Raw genomic sequence first — 23,694 nt, 5'->3', positions numbered from 1 at the left:
AGTTGAAATTCTCTATTTTGTAGAGATCACTTTGTCATTATCATCACAGACAATATTGCAATGAAAGATAATACCTATGTATAGATAACATAATAACTGATCACTGAGCAAAACTCAGGTATAGAAGTCAATGAACATCTCCACTATATGACCTATGTGGCTGCTTTAAATATGCAGTTAACACCAGCCCCAATAATAAAATATATACACTACCGTTCAAAAGTTTAGGGTCACCCAGACAACTTTGTGTTTTCAATGAACACTCATGCTTTTATTAATCAAATTAGTTGCCAAATGAATATAACATCTAGTCCAGACATTGACAAGGTTTGAAAAAAAGATTTTTATTTGAAATAATAATTTTCTCCTTCAAACTTTGCTATCGTCAAAGAATGCTTCCTTTGCAGCAATTACAACATTGCAGACCTTTGGCATTCTAGCAGTTAATTTGCTGAGGTAATCTGGAGAAATGTCACCCCATGCTTCCAGAAACCCCTCCCACAAGTTGGCTTGGCTTCATGGGCACTTTTTGCGTACCATACTGTCAAGCTGCTCCCACAACAGCTCAATGGGGTTGAGATCTGGTGACTGCGCTGGCCACTCCATTACAGATAGAATACCAGCTGCCTGCTTCTTCCCTAACTAGTTCTTGCATAATTTGGAGGTGGGCTTTGGGTCATTGTCCTAGGATGAAATTGAACTTGTGAGGTGTTGATTTCTCAAACTACAGACTCTAATGTACTTGTCTTGTTGCTCAGTTGAGCAGCGGGGCCTCAAACTTCTCTTTCTACTCTGGTTAGAGCCTGTTTGTGCTCTCCTCTGAAGGGAGTAGTACACACCGTTGTAGGAAATCTTTGGTTTCTTGGCAATTTCTCACATGGAATAGCCTTCATTTCTAAGAACAAGAATAGACTGTCGAGTTTCACATGAAAGTTCTTTTTTTCTGGCCATTTTGAGACATTAATGGAGCCAACAAATGTAATGCTACAGATTCTCAACTAGCTCAAAGGAAGGTCAGGTTTATAGGTTCTCTAATCAGCCAAACTGTTTTCAGCTGTGCTAACATACTTGCACAAGGGTTTTCAATGGTATTCTAACCATCCATTAGCCTTCTTACACAGTTAGCAAACACAAAGTACCATAAGAACACTGGAGTGATGGTTGTTGGAAATGGTCCTCTATACACCTATGAAGATATTGCATTACAAATCAGACGTTTGCAGCTAGAATAGTCATTTACCACATTAACAATGTATAGAGCGTATTTCTGAATCATTTAATGTTAGCCTAATTGGAAAAAACTGTGCTTTTCTTTCAAAAATAAGGAAATTTCTAAGTGACCCTAAACTTTTGAACGGTAGTGTATATGAACTAAAATAAATCTATGATTAGCAAAATAAAAACAGTTCAGATTTTTTTTTTGCTGGCTTTGTGTCATGCCTCTGGGTTCAAATCCTTGAGCCTGTGCTTTATGGTCGGTTTCTCTGTCCGCCAAGCCACAGCAGATACACCTTTTCTCTAGGTGTTTAGTTTCTGTAATCCTTGCTTCAGTCTTTTTAGGGTTAGACATTTTCTTTTACTCACTTGTCTGCCCTATCACCTTTCTGGTGCGGCTTTATATACTTTCCCCCCGCTGGTATATCCTGTTCCCTGCTGTAGGTAAATTGAATTCTACTCTGCCCTCCAGTTCATGCTCTGTGAAGAACTCGACAGCCTTTGAGGCAGCATAGGTCCGAGTTGACATGCTCTAGTCTGTGTTTAGGGCTATCTCAGCTCAAGCAGGAACCATTAGGGACAGTGAGTTCAGGATCTCTAGTCTGTACCCGAACCAGCAGGGTCAATTGCAGTTTTTAGCGTGTTACCCATTTTCCTGAGTGATTTGCTACACTATCATAACACTCTGGTTTTAATTAGTAAAAAAATATAGATGATACTTTCCCTTTAGGAGGAAATCTAAGGCTCCGCTTGTATTAACATTTAAGTTTTATGATTTATTTCCACAAATTATATAAACGCTTGACAAAATATTAATTTTCAGAATGTTCCAAGGGGATTCAGTTATTTAAAATCTTAGAAATTCTGTTTTTAATCAGTTAAAAAGTTCTGTCATGTCTTTCTTAAAATTACATTATTGCTAACAGATAAAAAATATTTTGTATTGTTACACAGGTATGTATGGTACAATGTATTTGAAAAACAGACGTATGTTTCACACAGGTATGTTTTGCAATGCTTTTGCTAAGTAATTCACTCAGAATATTTAGTGTGTCAAAAATGCAGTGTTTTATAGTAGCAGCATAATTGATGAGATTTCTGAAATCTTATACAAATGCAGTATATTTTTTCCCCATGTATTTTGAGCCCTTCTGCGTTTTTGTCAAGACACAGCATGTCAATTATTTCAATTATTGCAACATTTGTGCTGCATCTTTCACAAATTAAAATGAATGGTGAAAAATGCAAGTAAATACACTGCAAAAACGCATGTAATAATACAAAAATGAATGTATTTAATGCAGTGTTTTTCCTGCCATCACTTGGTTTTTGGTGCAGAAAAAACACTACTTGTGAACATACCTTAAGGCTTGCTGATATTTTTGCCAGCTAACATGTCTGTTTACAACAGTTAGGCCGGGTCAGACCTAACGTATAAAAATAAGGTCCGTTTTCTACGGGCCTAATACGCAGAAATATTCCCTGAATAGTGATCCATATGTCATCTGTTGGCAAGGTGTGGCTGCTTATTTTATGCATGTGTTCCTCCGTATGTCAGCCGTATAGTGTTTTTTTCTTGCAACCTTCCAAAATGGACATTTAATGGTTTTGAGGCGTGCAATTAATTTAAATCATCATCAGCAACCCTATTTATTGCCTCTACAACAGGTGGCAGCCTCCAATCTGGCCATTTTGTTGCTGTGCTTCTGTTGGTGTGTTGGTGGTTTTTTGGCAACATGTCAGACCTACTTTATGTCACCCCAACTGAGCGTGTGTTATATAACTGGGTTTTGTCAGGCCGCTTTGGCCAGCCATACCCAGTGATAGTGGATCCGAGGAGGAGGAGACAAATGTGGGTCCATCCGCTTTTGAGGCAACGCCCCACTAAAGGCCATGTCCACCATTTATATGCATCTCTGCAGACATATCCCGACAAGTTTTTCTAGTATTGTCACGAGTATTGCCACCTTTGATATTTTGTTGGAGACAGTGCACCCTGGGATAACCTTTCAGGACACCAGGATGCGGAAATGTATATCTGCAGAGGAGCGTCTTCTCCTTACTTTATGGTATGTATTCCTCATCCTCACATACTTTATGTTCATGATGTGTCTCTAATAATTGTGTTATTTAATTATGCTTAGCAGTTGATGTAAATTTATTATTAATATATGTACAAACTCTACTAAAATATTAGTTAGAATATGTAGTTAATGCTAAAATCACATAGCCAGTGTTAATTTTTGAAGGCACTGCTAGCCTGGTTTGTTAGTTCTATACAGTACTTGTGTTCTAAATCATTCAAACCTTCTAATTTTGATTTTTGTCTGCTTTCAGCTTCCTGACAACTGGCCTACATCTGTAATTTTTGATTGGGAGGTCTACTATCTCCGGCATAGTCCGGGCTACCTGTGCGGAAATCTGGTCCAGACTACATCAACTGGTCATGCCTGTGCCCAAGATTTAAGACTGGATGCGGATTGCGTGTTGCTTTCAAAAGCATTGTCAATTCCCATATTGCATTGGAGCCCTTGATGACAAACAGATCCATGTGCATAAGCCGCCGAACTCAGGGTCCCAATTCTATAATTATAAACAATATTTTTCGGTAGTGTTGTTGGCTGTGGTAGACAGTCACTACAGGTTTATAATTGTAGATATTGGGGCCTGTGGGAGAACTGGAGACTCTAGAGTCTTCAATTCTACCATTATGGATGGGCGGCTGCGCAATAACCAGTTGGACCTACCACCACGTCAACTTCCAGGCTTCAATGTAGAAGCTGTGCCATATGTCCTTGTGGCAGATGAGGCCTTCCAGTTAACAAGACAAGTAATGAGGCCATATCCCCATCGAAACCTGGACCACCGGCGTCGGATATTTAACTTGCGTCTATTACGCGCACGGCGACTGGTGAAGTGCGCCTTTGGCATTCTTTCATTCTTTTTGCCAAATGGCGGGTCCTCCAGTCAGCTATTCAGCTGAGTGAAGCCAATGTCAATAAAGTAATCAAAGCTTGTGTAGTCCTACATAATTTTACCAGACTACATGAATGCTCCTCTTCTGATGGTGCTTAAGGTGTGTTGGGCAATGTGGGTAGGCCTACACCACATGTCATCCCTCATCGTCGTCCACTTTCAGGACTGAAAGTCTGTGATATCTTTACAAATTATTTTGTTACACCTCAGGGTGCTACTCCCTGGCAAAAGCATGCTGTCTCTATGTTATAATTTTACAATTTTTATCTATATATAAATCACTTTTTCAGTTAACTTACTGTGTGTGTTACAACGTGAATATAGCGATATCACTGGCGCACAACACTGGTGGAGGTGGCTGGTGTGATCACCCAGCTGCTGGTATTATCAGAAAATGTGCCGATTCTGTGAGGATGAATAAATATGTAAATGTATAATACCGCGCTTGGGTGATTTGTGGTAGTCTAGCCCTACCTATAGGAGTACAAAAACTGCCAAGATGCAGTGATAAATGTGCTAATAAAATAAAACACCTACTGAGGGTGGTGCTGAAATGAATACCTGTACACTCTCATATACTAAGTGTTTGTAGTGTACACAATAACCAACATATATATATCTCTCAAGGCAGCAAAACTTGATCTGCTGCCCAGAACCTCTGTAAGTACAATGCTAAATGCAAAAGGTTCCTACCGTATTGAAGCGTGGCTGGCAGGATGGCATGTGCTGCTCTGGGTAACCACCAATATGCTCATGGTAAGTGCCGGGGGCGGTGAGTAGTGTCACTCCGGAATCCGCAATAACAGCGGGGGCAAAGATGACTTGCAGATGGTAGGGTGGGCGCACGTGTGCTGGTACAGTAGCGACCAATGCAGACAGTCGCTGCTCAGTGTAGAGCCAGGGAACGTCCCGGCCGGAGGCGTCCCTGGTTACACTGAGAAGAAAAAAATGGCCGACGCTGCCTAGCAGCGTGTGACGTCACGGGCCGGACGGAGCCTCACTCAGGTCACAAAGCTAACCGACGCGTTTTGAAGGGAAAAGCGCCCTTCTTCCTCAGGGTTGGAAACCTGAACGAGAGCTCCTCTTGTATATGTACTTGTTCTACACCTATGTGCCCGCCCCTTAGATCTTGGCAGACCACCCCACTGGACCGAACTCATGTCAGTCTGTAAGGAACGGCCAATTGCCATGTCGCAATACCGGACCCCCTGTATGATACCTTGGTGGCCCCAATGTGTATAACTGATGATACTCAAGCCCATGATTAGTAACCGAGTACATGGATCCTGTGCAAACAACAACCTATCAGACTAGACATTAAACATTAAAATACATTTATTCTACGTATATATGTTAATAACTTCTTTATTAATGAAAAAACCTATATACTACAGATGTGGCGTTAGGCTAACACCTCCCATCTGACAGCCGTAATCTAATGGTACACCATAAAATCATTAAAATCAAAACTATATGAATACAAATAAAAATGTGAATAAAAATATAATTATAAATGTAAATACCCAAATGGCCACTACACCTCCCCATAGGTGCATGTGGTGTTGGGAATTGGTAATGTTATACCCCTAGAGAATGTATAAAATGGGTGCTACACCACCCGACAATTAAATAATACATGAACTCACGTATATTCCATTAGAATGCGTGCAGTTCAAGTTCATGGTTTAGGCCCTTAGGGGTGAGACAGTTTAACCTGAATATCCATTCCAACTCGATTTTGGACATCTGTTTGAGGAAGTTGCCCCCCTTCCAACCTTGTCGGACTTTCTGAATCCCACAAAATCTTGTGGTGGTATGGATAAAACTAGTCGAATCCACCTCCTTACGGTAGTGGCCATTTGGGTATTTACATTTACAATTATATTTTTATTCACATTTTTATTTGTATTCATATAGTTTTGATTTTAATGATTTTATGGTGTACCATTAGATTACGGCTGTCAGATGGGAGGTGTTAGCCTAACGCCACATCTGTAGTATAAAGGTTTTTTCATTAATAAAGAAGTTATTAACATATACGTAGAATAAATGTATTTTAATGTTTAATGTCTAGTCTGATAGGTTGTTGTTTGCACAGGATCCATGTACTCGGTTACTAATCATGGGCTTGAGTATCATCAGTTATACACATTGGGGCCACCAAGGTATCATACAGGGAGTCCGGTATTGCGACATGGCAATTGGCCGTTCCTTACAGACTGACATGAGTTCGGTCCAGTGGGGCGGTCTCCCAAGATCTAAGGGGCGGGTACATAGGTGTTGAACAAGTACATATACAAGAGGAGCTCTCGTTCAGGTTTCCAACCCTGAGGAAGAAGGGCGCTTTTCCCTTCGAAACACGTCAGTTAGCTTTGTGACCTGAGTGAGGCTCCGTCCGGCCCGTGACTTCACACGCTGCTAGGCAGCGTCGGCCATTTTTTTCTTCTCAGTGTAACCAGGGACGCCTCCGGCCGGGACGTTCCCTGGCTCTACACTGAGCAGCGACTGTCTGCATTGGTTGCTACTGTACCAGCACACGTGCGCCCACCCTACCATCCGCAAGTCATCTTTGCCCCCGCTGTTATTGCGGATTCCGGAGTGACACTACGCACCGCCCCCGGCACTTACCACGAGCATATTGGTGGTTACCAGAGCAGCACATGCCATCCTGCCAGCCACGCTTCAATACGGTAGGAACCTTTTGCATTTAGCATTGTACTTACAGAGGTTCTGGGCAGCAGATCAAGTTTTGCTGCCTTGAGAGATATATATATGTTGGTTATTGTGTACACTACAAACACTTAGTATATGAGAGTGTACAGGTATTCATTTCAGCACCACCCTCAGTAGGTGTTTTATTTTATTAGCACATTTATCACTGCATCTTGGCAGTTTTTGTACTCCTATAGGTAGGGCTAGACTACCACAAATCACCCAAGCACGGTATTATACATTTACATATTTACTGTGTGTGTTATTTTTACTTATTTAAGAGATTGTTTTTAGTCTAATTTGGTATGGTGTATTAATTATTGTTAGAAGAAACATAATATAGCGCCAAAAAAAATGTTGGTACTAATCAAAACCATATTAAACTCATATGGCTTTTGTGGCCATAGAACTTTGGCCATACATATTTGGAACAAATACTTTAAATTTCAAAGCATAAACCAAAATACTTTTGCAACAGCAAAATACATAACAAAAACAAAATTAGAGATTTTAAAACGTTGGTGGAGGTGATGGCGGGAGTCCAGATTCAGTCTCTTGCTGCCTTTGTTGGCCAAATTGTCCTTCACCCTGTGTGGGTACATACTCTTGGCCATGCTGTGGATGTTGCCCATGGTCAGATTGGAGACTTGCCAAGTGACCATGGGGATATTGTACATGTGACTCCTGGGGATTATAGAAGCCACGTGACTCATACCCCCCAATTTGGCCATGTCATCCAAACCCAGGTTGTGACCAGCCTCCAACACTGGGTCTGTACAAGTGGCCATATTGGGAAGGTTGGTGATAGGGTGCCATTTGTGGCTGTTGTGGCAATGGTAGTTTTTTTGGGGGGAATGGATTGAGGTGTAGGCACAAGTGCAGGAGGTGCATCAGATCCCTGTTGAGCATGCACTTTTGGGTTTGTATGAACTCTTATGAGGTTACGGGATAACAGCTGCCACCTCTCCAAGAATTCAAACACCTCATATGAGGTATTGGGGGGGTGTGCATGCATCCATAAGGATCTGAATGCACCCTCTCACACATAGCCTCACCTCACAGGGCAGGGGACGGAGGTACCAGGCCAGGCTGCGGGAATATGCATCCTCACCCTCATCATGGGCAGCCCTGGACAGATAGTTCAGAACCCCCGTATCCACATGCCTCCTTGTATCATGGATCTCTCTTCTTCGTCGCCCATGGCGAGATATCACAGCAGGATGTGGGGAGGCCTCCAGCGGTACAGTAGGGCTGCTGCTGTTTCCTGGATATTCCAGGCTGACGGGTGCTGGTGCAGTTGTGGGTGCTGGTGCAGCTTATGGGCCTGTTGTTGGAGGAGCTTCTGGTGCTGATGCAGAAGGACCTTCAGGGATGCAGCTGGAAGGCTCAGAAGATGGGCCAGCCACCTCTTCACCTTCCCCGACTGGATCATTTATGGCCTCTGAATCTGACCTAGTCTCCCTCTCAGTGAAGTTGGACTGAGTTCTGTTATGAAAGTGGGAAATAAAAAAGATTAAACATATGAGCATAAAATACATACAGTATGTGTAATGTGGTGTGATGTATGAACTTACGGTCTGAGATCCATACTGAGATCGAGAAATGACAGGCGGTCATAATAAATATATTTTCTCTTTTTTAGGTGCGGAAGAACCACTCCTGGCCCGCTGCTGTCATTCCCTTCTATACTGGTCGCGGATGCTGTGCCAGCGTCTCATAACATCTTCCACTGCAATGACAGACAATAAAATAATGTATAAGGGCATTGCGCACAGTGGAACAACAAGTTTACTGAGATCTTACATAGTCATGTGGCCTAGTAAGCTGGATTTTTAAAACATTATCTTCATTCATAATAATTTGATTAAAAACATCAGACTACGATTTAAGGGGATAGTGTGAAAACCTGTTATTAGTGCAGTTTATAATATTATTTCAAAAACATGAGTCAACTTACTTAGTTGTTGCTGTCCCTCACGTGGCCGCTCTTCAAAATACGAAAAAAGTAGCCCACATATCCTCCTCCATGCTGCCCTTTTCTGGCCCAGGTTGGAGTAGTGGGCATCCCTCTGGTCCCATATTTCTGGTCTTTCTTGGACCAGAACAAGAAGCATCTCCACATTTATGAAGGAGGACATGCTGCAGGACTCCGTGGAGGCGTTCTTCCGGGATGTGTGGAGCGGTTTTTGAGCTAATTAGCATGTCTAAGCTTCCTGATAATGGCTTGGCCCATTTCCTGTCACCTGGAAAAGTCTTGCGTATTTCTCGCAAGTCACACGCATGGTCCGTGTGTAATCCGTATTTTTCTCACCCCTATAGACTTTCATTGGCGTATTTTTTGCGTAAAACGTTGATAATCGCAGCAAGCGGCGATTTTCTCAGCCCGTAAAATACGGCCGAGAAATATACGGCTGATGGAAGCTGCCCCATAAAGAAACATTGGTCCGTGTGCAATGTGTTGATTTTGCGCCTCTCTCTCATCCGTATTCCTCTCTAGTGTCACGCCGGCCTTAGGGTATGTGTACACATTGCGGATTTTGCTGTGGATTCACAGCGGATTTGACGCTTCGGATCTGCAGCTGTTTTCCATGCGTTGTATAGTACCATGTAAACCTATGGAAAACATAATCTGCAATGCACATGCTGCGGAAAAAAACGTGCGGAAACGCAGCAGTGTTTTTTCCGCAGCATGTCAATTCTTTGTGCGGATTCCGCAGCGGTTTACATCTGCTCCTCAATAGGAATCCAAACAAAAACACCGTTGTAAATCCGCGGGTAATCCGCAGCGTGGTTTACCTGCGGATTTTGCAAAAACAGTGCGGAAAAATCCATACACCAATCTGCAACGTGTGCACATAGCCTCAGATATGACAGTAAAGTCAGACGTAAAGGTACCGTCACACTAAGCGACGCTGCAGCGATACCGACAACGATGTCGATCGCTGCAGCGTCGCTGTTTGGTCGCTGGAGAGCTGTCACACAGACAGCTCTCCAGCGACCAACGATCCCGAGGTCCCCGGTAACCAGGGTAAACAGCGGGTTACTAAGCGCATGGCTGCGCTTAGTAACCCGATATTTACCATGGTTACCAGCGTAAACGTTAAAAAAACAAACACTACATACTTACCTTCAGCTGTCTGTCCTCCGGTGCTCTGCTTTCCTCTGCACTGTCAGCGCCGGTCAGCCGGAAAGCAGAGCGGTGACATCACCGCTGTGCTTTCCGGCTGGCCGGCGCTGACACAGGATGCAGGAGGAGTGCAGAGAAGCACAGCGCCGGGGACAGACAGCTGAAGGTAAGTATGTAGTGTTTGTTTTTTTAACGTTTACGCTGGTAACCAGGGTAAACATCGGGTTACTAAGCGCGGCCCTGCGCTTAGTAACCCGATGTTTACCCTGGTTACCAGTGAAGACATCGCTGGATCGGCATCACACACGCCGATTCAGCGATGTCAGCAGGAAGTCCAGCGACCAAATGAAGTGCTGGACTTTCCTCAGTGACCAACGACATCGCAGCAGGATCCTGATCGCTGCTGCGTGTCAAACTGAACGATATCGCTAGCCAGAACGCTGCAACGTCACGGATCGCTAGCGATATCGTTCAGTGTGACGGTACCTTTAGAAAGTCTGGTATCTGATTATCTCTTCGATACAAAGGGCTCAATTCATGGGCCTCCACTATCTCTACTGTAGTTGTCTTAATGGATATTGAACGTACATCTGCAACCAGAACTGTATTGTAACATCTGCTCTTTATAGGGATCCCGTCTACACTGTGAGACAGTGACCCCTGTTACATCTAGGGGGCGCTGTTTGTTCTCCCCAGGATGCGCACAGAGGCGCAGTAAGGCCATGAGGTGGCGTTACAGTCGCAGGTGTGGCTGTGATGACAATTGTTAAAAGCCCTGTAGTACAAAGAGGTTTTAGAGTTGAGAGCTGAGGAGTCTCAGGTGTGTCAGGGCCAGAGTGAAGCCTGACAACCCACAGCATACACAGTGGTGCTGCTGTCCATGATGACTGGTCACGGATGTGAACATGTCTGGTGCCCCGAGGTGAATCGGAGGTAGACTGTCCTATGTCTGAAAGGAAGGACCAACGTGTGTCACAGCTGCAAACAGGAGGATGTCAAGGTCTGTGTACAGCTGTGAGTAGAGACTGTGATACAGCGGTGCAGGACACCCATGGAACTAGTCAGAGGAGGACTAGCATGTGTCGCATTAAAGAGACTTATGTTTGAACTTTGTGGGTCACTGCCTCTTCACTGCTACCAGTGCCTTACAACACAGATAAGCATATCAAAGCAAATGGATGGACAATGCCTGATTTCTTTGTTCTCAGTAGAAGGCACCACTAGAAACGTCTGAAGAGAAACAATAGATGGGTCATCTGAGCTGCTGATGGAGATCCATAAGAATGATTCAGATACAAAGTAGATTTGATGTGGTTTGATTATCAACGCATTTGGAAGTCTTCAGACTCCATCATCAGGATAACACCACATAAGGGCGGTTTCACGCGTCCAGATATTTTCGGTATCGGAGCTATCCGTCTCCATGTGTACGTATGCTCGCGTGGAACATTCGTGCGGCACACGTGCGGCAGCCGTGTGCCGCATCAGGACCACACGGACGGCCGCTGGGAAGCAGCGTTACCGTAAGCTGATGTCCCCTGTTTGTGGTGCTGAAGCCGGCTGTCATCCGCTCTCCCCTGCTCGGCTGAAAGCAGAGCGAGCAGGGGAGAAGGGATGAAAGAAAACCTGACGTGCGGTCCCCCCTACATTTTCCAACCATCCCGGCAAAACTCACAGGTGCGGGCTGCTATTCTCAGGCTGGTAAGGGGGCCATGGATATGGGCTCCCCGGCCTTAAAAAAGCAGCCCACAGCTGCCCAGAAAAGGCGCATCTATGATGCGCCAAATCTGGAGCTTTGCCCGGTTCTTCCCACTGCCCTGTGGCATTGGCATATGGAGTAATATGGGGTTAATGTCACCTTGCTATTGTAAGGTGACATTAAGCTGGCTTAGTAATGGAGAGGTGTCAATAACTCTCCCCACTCCAATCTGTCCTGAATGCTGCTGCCAGGATTATATTCCTCACCAACCGTTACACCGATGCCTCTACCCTGTGCCAGTCATTACAGTGGTTACCCATCCACTCAAGAATCCAGTACAAAACTATTACCCTCATCCACAAAGCACTCCATGGCTCAGCACCACCCTACATCTCCTTTCTGGTCTCAGTCTACCACCCTACCCGTGCTCTCCGTTCTGCTAATGACCTGAGGTTAGCATCCTCAATAATCAGAACCTCCAACTGCCATCTCCAAGACTTTTCTCATGCTTCGCCAATTCTTTGGAATGCACTACCCAGGTAAAAAAGATTAATCCCCAATCCCCACAGTTTTAAGCGCGCCTTAAAACTCATTTGTTCAGACTGGCCTACCGCCTCAACGTATTAACCTAATTATCCCTGTATGGCCCATTCAAAGACAAAAAAAACCTTAAACCTTAATCAGGTTTCTCACATCATGTTCTCATACATTTCATGCAGTTAATAGCCCTCTGTGTCTGTACTGTTACATACCTAGCAACTGTAAAGAAAACAGCCGGACAGCACTACCGCCAAAGAATATAGTGGGAACCACTCACCTGTGTCTTGAAAACCACGATATCCGATCCTGGGTGCAAATCTCCGCTGGATAAAGTCCACATGTAAAATTCAGAATAAAGGAATGGAGCGCACTCACTGGTCGTACGGTGCAGGTAACTTTATTCGAACGTAGTAAAAGACATCTTCACGACCGGGGGTGCAGTACAGAGAGTGCGGCAAAGCTGGACGACGGCCGTTTCGCACCTGGCTGACGCTTCAACGGGTCAGTGACCCACTGACCCGTTGAAGCGCCAGCCAGGCGCGAAACGGCCGTCGTCCAGCTTTGCCGCACTCTCTGTACAGCACCCCCGGTCGTGAAGATGTCCTTTACTACGTTCGAATAAAGTTACCTGCACCGTACGACCAGTGAGTGCGCTTCATTCCTTTATTCTGAATGTTACATACTTAGGCTGTTAACTGGTTCATGCAGCTTTACATGAACACCCGATCCTTACACCACGGCTGGTCCGAACAACGAAAGCAATTGTTACCATCCACCTCTCGTGTCTCCCTTTTTCCTATAGATTGTAAGCTTGCGAGCAGGGTCCTCACTCCTATTGGTATCCATTTTGAACTGTGATTTTTGTTATGCTGTAATGTCTATTGTCTGTACAAATCCCCTCTATAATTTGTAAAGCGCTGCGGAATTTGTTGGCGCTATATAAATAAAATTATTATTATTGTTATTATTACCTATCCATTACTAATTCCACAGTTGTGAAAGAGCTAATAAAACACACACACTAAGAAAAAAGTATTTTAATGAAATAATGAAACACACAGGTTTTTAATTTCTTTATTGCACTCTCAATCCAAGCAAAGCCCTTGTTCTCCTGTAAAAAATTCCAAAATAAAAAAGCAACAATATTCCATACCTGTCCACCGTACAGTCAAGTCCCACGCTGTAAATCCATCTCAAGGGGTTAAATAGCTTACAACTGGGAACGCTGCTAATGTGGCCGCTCCCGGCTGTAAACGACTGGGCAATGAATGAAATGCAGGGGGCGGAGCTACAGGCCGGCATTTATAGGAGGTTCACAATCACAGGCACAGAAGTCTTCTGCAGACCCAGGTGAAGTGGTTAATATCCTGTTTACACAGGCAGACTGTAGTTAATGATGCACAATGATTGCATAGGCTGCGATTGCTCTTGGCAGCACAAATCCTATTTACACAGAAGCATGTGTTGCCGAGAATCATGATCTTTTATGAAGCACAAAAGATAATTTCACCCAGGGATCAAGCATTCTTCTTGTTCATTGGGTGGTAGCATGTTAACATTGCAAGACTATCGTGAAACAAACCTTCCTAGGAATGCTCGTTTGCACTAACCTTTCAGTATAAACGCACTCTTAGGCCACGTGCACATGGTGTGCATTTGGTCAGCTTTTTACCTCATTATTTCGAAGCTAAAACCAGAAGTGGGTGATAAATGCAGAAGTGGTGACAAGTTTCTATTACACTTTTTTCTGATTATTTCACTCATAGTTTTGGCTTACAATTACTGAGGTATTTATTACATGGATTTTTAGTACATTTTTTACCTGCAGATTATCCGCATCTAAGGTTACATTCCCAAGATGAGCCTTTATTACCTTTCGTGACACTGCGTGTATTCGCCGGAATCTAAAACGTAGCGTCTTATATTTCCAGCAAAGTGGAAGGGAATTCAGTGATCAAGAGCAATACATGCATCTGAGGTAGTCTTCATCTATCATCATGGATGTTTAATTGTTTGTTATGGAATCAAGACAATAAGATTTATGCATTTTGCTGGCACCAGAATTTTTTTCATACTTTCTTATTTACGCAGCATAAACTGACCTGCAGAGCACTTTTCGGATCTACAACATGTCAATTTCTCGTGCAGGTACACTGAGTTTTCTGTGCAGATTTTCCCCATAGACTTACATTAGATGCGGAAAATCCGCAGGTAAAAAACACTCATGCTTTCTTTTGGTGCGTCAGTTGTATTTAGTGAATGACACACCAAACAGGGAGAAAAACCACACAGGTCAAAAACGCAATGAAAAAACGCAAGTTACCTAATCTACATAATGGGTGGAGAAATTCTTCAACGTAAAAAAGGCACCAAAAGATCATTGTGGGAACGTAGCCTAATGCAATTATATGGGGGGAAATCTGCACAAGAAACTCATCATACCCATAAAAGAAAAAAAAATTATTGTGGATCTGAAACATGCACCACAGGTCGGGTTACACTGAATAAAAAAGAAGTGCAGTGGGCAGGAGATTTCTATAAATCTCATCCACTTTGCTGGAACTGTAAGATGCTACGTTTTTGATGGGGTAAAAATTTGCAGCGTCAAAAAACTCATTTTGATACACAGCCTTATTCAGCTCTCCTCCTTCAGGACTTGTCCACGTATGGAGTATACAGCTATATCATGGGAGATCAGGAGAAATATCGATATAGCGATATAAAAAGATATGTACCGTAATTAGTCACAGTACTGCAAGCAAACGTAATAATAGTTTCCTTATAAAAGATAAATATTCAGTAGAGTTTAATAACAACTGAATGCATGCTTATTCCTGGCAATCTACTTATGCTATAATAGTGGTGGTAATGGAACTGGACCATAGACGTATAGTGGGAAACCTACCCACAAGCAGGAGAGTACAGCAACAGGCAGGGACACTGTTCACAACACCTTGCCTGATCTGTCGCCACATGGACCTTGATGGCGCCCAATGGACGCTACTGAATTATAATCTGATCCTGTATACTCCTTTGAGGTGTCTGATGTTGTATGTAATCATCTGCCAGTGTCTCCCATCGTACAAAGAACATAGGTCAAGCAGTCTATATTTCTTTATGGGGTACACTTTTCAATGAAAGCATAGTGGACAATAGTTTCAAATACATTTGTCAGCAGTGTCAGACTGGGGAGCAAATAGTACATTACACTCATCACAAATTTACCAATTCTTCTATATAATAATAACAGTTTGTATATAAATTCTGAGATGCTGCCTCTGTCTGTACATAGTGAGACAAGGGTACTGTGCAAACTACTGCTCAGGTGAGGGGCCCACCGGGGGATTTACCTGTTCTCCTGTGGGCCAGTCCTAGACTGTATGCCCAAAGGATATTTATTTGGCATATTTCTTGTCCAATATAGTACATGGTTAAATCTGTCGTATAAATCGGAAGCATTTCCCAACATTTTAGTGTGTATTGTTGGCAGAGCCATTAATGTAATCTTATGGTATCAAAAAGCGTGCACATTCACTTACTGCAGCGGTATAACCTCTGGTAGCCATCCAGTTAGTGCATGCAGAACAGTAAACTCTCCAAGCTCCAGCTTTGCAAATCCATTGGTACTTTGTAAAAAAAAAAAAGAAGCATGATTTAGGATGTAACTACATTCACACTAAATATATATCATAGCGATGTGTCTGTCTTGTTAAATTGTAGTTATATTAATTGCAATATTTCTAATCCATCCACTTAAATTAAATAGAAAAAAAAGGATTGGGCACATGTGTAAGGGGTGACATCTACAGAAGTAGCATGGGCGAGACTGAAATCAATGAGGAAAATGATGGAAGGAGAACTGATCAGTAAGAATTTTGTTTTATTGTATACATGCTCAGTAACCAGGTGACCGCAAACAGCTGACAATATTTGTCACTTTAGGCCCCCAGTTACAGTTGGAGCAACAAATGACAGCTGAAACTGACCTTCTGGTGCCAGTCACCACTGCTCCCAACCTCCTGCATTACTACCACAGAAGTATTTATAGCTTTTTGTAATCGTCCAAGTTAAAATTAAAAATTAAGTGACTTAGCAAATAGTTTTCCTATTTTCCACAGTTTTTTATATGCTGCTCCTATTCAGACCCATAAATTCTACATGTTAATAGACTACAAAGCAAACCATGGAAACATTAATTCTGTAGTTATACTTCTTCGGTCTATCCCGAATCTTGATTTTCTATAAAATGAAGATCTCGCTGGCTTCGGATCATCTAAGGATTGTTTCTCCTACTCAGTACAATTTACTAATAAACTCCCACACACAAACATGTGCTTTTTCTCTCTTCTTCACTTAGGATCAACACTCCCACCCAGGTATCCTCTCCGACCCAGAAGGCATTCCACCCAATAAAAGATACCATTTCACCCTATATATTCAAGAAATTATCTACCTCTCCTTCTGTTGGCTTAAACCCCCTTAGGTATCAATTCTCCCTTTTCACTCCAAGTATTGACCACAAGATGTCATGTTCTCGCCTCCCCACACACAATATCTTTTGAGTATGACAGGTATCACTTCTCCCTCCTTTCCCAGGTAAAAATTCTACTACTTCCCTAGGTATTATTTCCACAGCCAAAACCTGCCCGAGTACCATTTTCCCTAAGGTATCATCCCCCTTACCAAAATCATGTCATTTCACCCAAATATTATTCATCCGGCATCATCTCTCACATTCCTCCAATATCATTTACTTTCTACACAATATCATCTGACACTCTGAGCATATTCTCTTCCCTAATATCAACTCTTTACCATCCCATGTAACATTTTTACTCAGCTGTTTACAATGTCTTTCCACTGCTCCTTTTCCTATATCTCTTTTTATACCCTCCAGTACCATCCCACCTGGTAACATCTCACTCCTCCAGTATCATCCCACCCGGTAACATCTCACTCCTCCAGTATCATCCCACCAGGTAACATCTCACTCCTCCAGTATCATCCCACCAGGTAACATCTCACTCCTCCAATATCATCCCACCAGGTAACATCTCACTCCTCCAGTATCATCCCACCTGGTATGATCTCACTCCTCCAGTACCATCCCACCCGGTAACATCTCACTCCTCCAGTATCATCCCACCTGGTAACATCTCACTCCTCCAGTATCATCCCACCTGGTAACATCTCACTTCTCCAGTACCATCCCACCTGGTATCATCTCACTCCTCCAGTATCATCCCACCAGGTAACATCTCACTCCTCCAGTACCATCCCACCTGGTATCATCTCACTCCTCCAGTATCATCCCACCAGGTAACATCTCACTCCTCCAGTACCATCCCACCTGGTATCATCTCACTCCTCCAGTATCATCCCACCAGGTAACATCTCACTCCTCCAGTACCATCCCACCTGGTATCATCTCACTTCTCCAGTACCATCCCACCTGGTATCATCTCACTCCTCCAGTATCATCCCACCTGGTAACATCTCACTTCTCCAGTATCATCCCACCAGGTAACATCTCACTCCTCTAGTACCATCCCACCTGGTATCATCTCACTCCTCCAGTACCATCCCACCTGGTATCATCTCACTCCTCCAGTATCATCCCACCAGGTAACATCTCACTCCTCTAGTACCATCCCACCTGGTATCATCTCACTCCTCCAGTATCATCCCACCTGGTAACATCTCACTTCTCCAGTATCATCCCACCAGGTAACATCTCACTCCTCCAGTATCATCCCACCAGGTAACATCTCACTCCTCCAGTACCATCCCACCTGGTAACATCTCACTTCTCCAGTACCATCCCACCTGGTATCATCTCACTTCTCCAGTATCATCCCACCTGGTATCATCTCACTCCTCCAGTATCATCCCACCTGGTAACATCTCACTTCTCCAGTATCATCCCACCTGGTATCATCTCACTTCTCCAGTATCATCCCACCTGGTAACATCTCACTCCTCCAGTATCATCCCACCAGGTAACATCTCACTCCTCCAGTACCATCCCACCTGGTATCATCTCACTCCTCCAGTAACATCCCACCTGGTATCATCTCACTCCTCCAGTACCATCCCACCTGGTATCATCTCACTCCTCCAGTAACATCCCACCTGGTATCATCTCACTCCTCCAGTAACATCCCACCTGGTATCATCTCACGCCTCCAGTATCATCACACCCCATCCCTGAGTCTAATCTCTTTCATATCTCCAGTGTTCTCATCTGTGTACCCCTGTATCTCTATTGTCCTCTCTTCTATTTTAATCACTACCCTCCCCCCCCAGTATTCTCTCTCCCCCTAGCAGCAGTATTTGTTCCTACCAATACTATCTATATTTCATTATTATCTTCCCTCCAGGATGCTTACTTAGATACAATTCTGGAATGAATTGAAGGAAAATAAATAATGATCCCCATTAATACCTCCAAAATCCAAGGGTTAGGATTAGGACTAGTTAACAAATATTGTCAAATTCAAGCAGCAGAGTCAATGAAATCTTTTACAGGGGAGGCCGGGGATGGGGGGGACTATTAATGCTGCTTACATAACAAACTACTCTCTTGTATATTGCTCTTTTAGCTTAACATCTGTACACTGACCGTGGGTGAATAGCTGACAATGCAGTTGTCAAGAGAACTATAATCTCCAAGGCAACTGTTATGTTTCCTATACACATTTGGTGCTGTAACATTGAAGACCTGGTCAATGTAATGTATTTTTCAATGGGGTCAAAAAAAGAAGTGTTGATTGAATATTGACATTTCTGTACTACAGTTTGATCTTGATAATCATGTCATCATCACCAAAAAAGAAATGAGATATCTTACATTTTGTAAAATAAAACCCAAATCCCTCTTTACACCTCTCTCCTTTTATTCTGCTTATCATGAGCATCGCCTCCCTGGTACTTTACAGATATTGTCCGCCCATGATCAGATGACATCACTTACCGTACATGTATTACTTTTCCCGGTGCAAAGCCATCGTCTGGCCGGTCCCAGAGCATTGAAAAGGGAAATCTACTACTAAATACTAAAAAATAGAATTTGACTGCTGCATTATTATTATTTTTTGCTTATAACTACCCCTAGTAACTAATTACAGCGCTGCACTCGATATTTAAAGCTGATTTCTAGTAGCCAAATGTTTAGGAAAAGTTCCCAGCCTAACTGTAAAATCAGCGATTTAATATTGTTTTAATTATCAAGATATCCACATGACATATTAAGTATAAAGGCAAGGATCATACTATACAATGACTAAGTGATCCCCTTACAATGATTATAGTCAATGACTCCATAATAATAATAATAATCTCTATTTTTATATAGGGCTAACATATTCCGCAGCGCTTTACACACATTATCATCGCTGTCCCCATTGGGGCTCACAATCTAAATTCCCTATCAGGAGTCTTTGGAATGTGGGAGGAAACCTTAGAATCCAGAGGAAACCCACGAAAACACAGGGAGAACATACAAACTCTTTGCAGATGTTGTCCTTGGTGGGATTTGAACCCAGGACTCCTGCGCTGCAGTGCTAACCACTGTGCCATCGTGCTGCCCATAATGACTCCTTAACCCCTTCCCGACATATCACAAACTGTTATCTCATATGTTGGTCCAAGACTATGATGGGGGCTCGCAAGCCAAGCCCACATCTTTCTCGACAGATGATGGCTCAATAATTCAACTATCATCAGCCTCAAACAGGTAATTTACCTAACATCTAAATGGCCATATCATGTTGATGCTTACAGTTCTCTGATAAAATCAGTGTTTTATCAGCAGGAGATTATCACTAAATGATTAGCAAACCTGCTACCATGCAGTACTTCATATTCATGAGCTCTGTATCACACCACCCCATTACTGATTGGAAGCTTTCTGCCTATGTACATTGTACACAGGAAGCTTCAATCAGTGTCGTGTTATACAGATCTCATATGAAGAGACTTTCAGGTTGCTGAATTAGGCACCATTACACCTAAGGCCTGCGGTGTCCTGCATATACTGCAGGTTCTAGCACTGTATGTGGTCAATGGTGGAAAATGAGCAGTATAAGCACTAAATATAAGAAGGTCATTTATAGCAAAATGCAGGGAAATGTTTATTTTAAACAATTTTATTAAATTAGTTGCATCTGTTGCTTCAACCTTTCTCAATCAATTACAGTCATGACCGAAAGTGTTAGCACCCTAGAAATTGTTCCACAAAATGAAGTATACATTATGTATCAAGGGATTATTTATAGCCTACAATGCTAATTGTTATGAGGAAAGTATCCATCCCCTTTTTAAATATGCAATTGTTTTTTTTTTCACTTGAAAAAGACTTTAGTTTAGTGTTGAAACGCGTTGTGGAAATAAAAACTGTTCAACTCATCTTGGTCCCAAGTAGGGTTGAGCGACCTTGACCTTTTTAGAGTCGAGCCGTGTTTCGCGAAACCCGACTATCTTAGAAGTCGAGTCGAGTGGAATCGGCCGATTATCGCGAAAAGTCGGGTATCGCCCGAAACACGAAACCCAATGCAAGTCAATGGGGGAGCATAGTCGGCAGTGAGTAGAGGCCAGGAAAACACCTACACTGCCCATTTTAATGGCAAAAACATCCATTCTTGTTAAAGAAGCTTGTCAATCGTAATTTACCTTATAATAATTGGAAGGCATTTGAAATTGGGGGTCATTTGGCTAAAGTTGTGGGGGGTAGGGCTGGTTCAAGTAATTAGTGGGCCCAGTAAATCTGGACCACGTCACGGCAGTGGAGCAGGGAGAGGTAAGTATTTCAACTTTGCAAGTGCTGTGATCCTGAGCAAGCAGGGGGGGCCCACTCGTTGGCATTGGCACTGGCACAGGGCCCCTCAAAGTACAGCGGTGTGTTTGCACGGCGGGGGCGCCTCCCACCGGCAGCAACACTTTTGCGTACTATGAGAGGCCCTGTGCCAGTGACGTCGCCAACTAGTATTCCTCCCCCCACCTGATGAAGGAACCTGCACTTTCATCTGCACCTTCCTCTTTGTCCCCGTGTAAGGTGGTATGGTATGCGGGAAGAGGAACCTGACTTTCAGCAGGGTCACAATCTTGCTGTGTAGCGTGCACGGGGAATTTTGCGTTATGGGTCAATGTACCAGCAGACTCATCTATCACTGGCTGGGCAATGGGCAGGATGAGGAGGAAACACAGATATAGGCCCAAAAAATAAAGTGGGCTAAATGCAGTTCAAAATTGGTAACACAGGACTAACCAGGGGGCATTGCAGTGGAGGACAACTGGAATGAGAGGCTGACACAGAGAGTAGGCCCAAATCAGTAAGTAGTCGACATGCAGTTCAAAATTGGCAACCGTAGTAAACAGGCGGCCCAGCTTTGTTCAGTTGAGGAGAACAGCAAGGAGTGGCAGACACCGATAGTAGGCCCCAACCCAACTAGTAGGCCAAATGCAGTCTAACATTAACAACTACTTAACGAGAGCCTGAAAATGGAATTTCAGGACAGGAAACCAGGAGAACAGCAAGGAGTGGCAGACACCGATAGTAGGCCCCAAACCAACTAGTACGCCAAATGCAGTTGTTCCATTTAACCACAATTTAATGAGAGCCTGAAGATAGAAGTTCAGGAAAGGCAACCTGGAGAACACCTTGGAGTGTAACACACCATCTCTCTACACCCCATACCCAATTTGTAGGCCTAATGCAGCGTAGTTTCCAACAACTACTAAACGAGAGCCGGAAGATCGAAGCTCAGGAAAGGCAACCTGGAGAACACCTTGGAGTGGAACACACCATCTCTCTACACCCCATACCCAAGTTGTAGGCCTAATGCAGTGTAGTTTCCAAGAACTACTAAACGAGAGCCGGAAGATCGAAGCTCAGGAAAGGCAACCTGGAGAACACCTTGGAGTGGAACACACCATCTCTCTACACCCCATACCCAATTTGTAGGCCTAATGCAGTGTAGTTTCCAACAACTACTAAACGAGAGCATGAAGATCGAAGCATTGGCGAGGAAACCTGGGGAACACCTTGGAGTGGAACACACCATCTCTCTACACCCCATACCCAATTTGTAGGCCTAATGCAGCGTAGTTTCCAACAACTACTAAACGAGAGCATTAAGATCGAAGCAATGGCGAGGAAACCTGGGGCACACCTTGGAGTGGAACACACCATCTCTCTACACCCCATACCCAATTTGTAGGCCTAATGCAGTGTAGTTTCCAACAACTACTAAATGAGAGCATTAAGATCGAAGCAATGGCGAGGAAACCTGGGGCACACCTTGGGGAGGCAGACACCGTTAGTAGGCCCTACCAAAGTTGTACCCCCAATGCAGTTTTAAAATTCCTAGAGGCTGAAAACAAGACTATTGACGCTCAGCTTTTTTCAAAGGAACACAGCTGAATTGAGTGGCGCAGACAGACACAGGTAGTAGGACTTAACCCAAAAATGTGGCTCACTGCAGCTTAAAAAAGTTACAGGGGTACACAAGCAGCAGAGCTCTGGGCAGTGGAGGACAATTTCAATAGTGGACCGCAGACAGACTTTGTACGCCTACTATTAAAAAAAGGATGCTCTATGCAATTAAAAATAGGTTCCAGGGGTCCACGGGCAGCAGTGGTGTGGTCAGTGGAGGCCTAGTGGAAGGAGTGACCGCAGACAGGCATCGAAGGCCTAAAATAATAACACATGGCTGTAGGCAATTTTAAATTGGTTCCAGGGGTACACGGGCAGCAGTGGTGTGGTCAGTGGAGGCCTAGTGGAAGGAGTGACCGCAGACAGGCATCGAAGGCCTAAAATAATAACACATGGCTGTAGGCAATTTTAAATTGGTTCCAGGGGTACACGGGCAGCAGTGGTGTGGTCAGTGGAGGCCTAGTGGAAGGAGTGACCGCAGACAGGCATCGAAGGCCTAAAATAAAAAAATTGGGCAGGCTGTAGGCAATTTTAAATTGGTTCCAGGGGTACACGGGCAGCAGTGGTGTGGTCAGTGGAGGCATATTGTAAGGAGTGACCGCAGACAGGCATCGAAGGCCTAAAATAATAACACATGGCTGTAGGCAATTTTGAATTGGTTCCAGGGGTCCACGGGCAGCAGTGGTGTGGTCAGTGGAGGCCTAGTGGAAGGAGTGACCGCAGACAGGCATCGAAGGCCTAAAATAAAAAAATTGGGCAGGCTGTAGGCAATTTTAAATTGGTTCCAGGGGTACACGGGCAGCAGTGGTGTGGTCAGTGGAGGCATATTGTAAGGAGTGACCGCAGACAGGCATCGAAGGCCTAAAATAATAACACATGGCTGTAGGCAATTTTGAATTGGTTCCAGGGGTCCACGGGCAGCAGTGGTGTGGTCAGTGGAGGCCTAGTGGAAGGAGTGACCGCAGACAGGCATCGAAGGCCTAAAATAAAAAA

General features: G+C 43.8%; 1 protein-coding gene across 2 annotated transcripts in view; it reads right to left on the bottom strand.

Annotated features, from left to right (window-relative positions):
• Nucleotides 1-23,694, bottom strand: part of ADGB (androglobin) — a 591,174-nt gene that overhangs the window by 480,682 nt on the left and 86,798 nt on the right. For both annotated transcript variants that reach the window (XM_069769164.1, XM_069769163.1), the window contains exon 7: nucleotides 15,809-15,895. In XM_069769164.1, coding sequence (XP_069625265.1) covers nucleotides 15,809-15,895 — 87 coding nt within the window. The remainder of the gene's footprint in view (nucleotides 1-15,808; nucleotides 15,896-23,694) is intronic.

The sequence above is a fragment of the Ranitomeya imitator genome, chromosome 5 (assembly GCF_032444005.1).
Source record: "Ranitomeya imitator isolate aRanImi1 chromosome 5, aRanImi1.pri, whole genome shotgun sequence".
Taxonomy (NCBI): Eukaryota; Metazoa; Chordata; class Amphibia; order Anura; family Dendrobatidae; genus Ranitomeya; species Ranitomeya imitator.
This window is presented reverse-complemented; position numbering and strand designations above follow the sequence as displayed.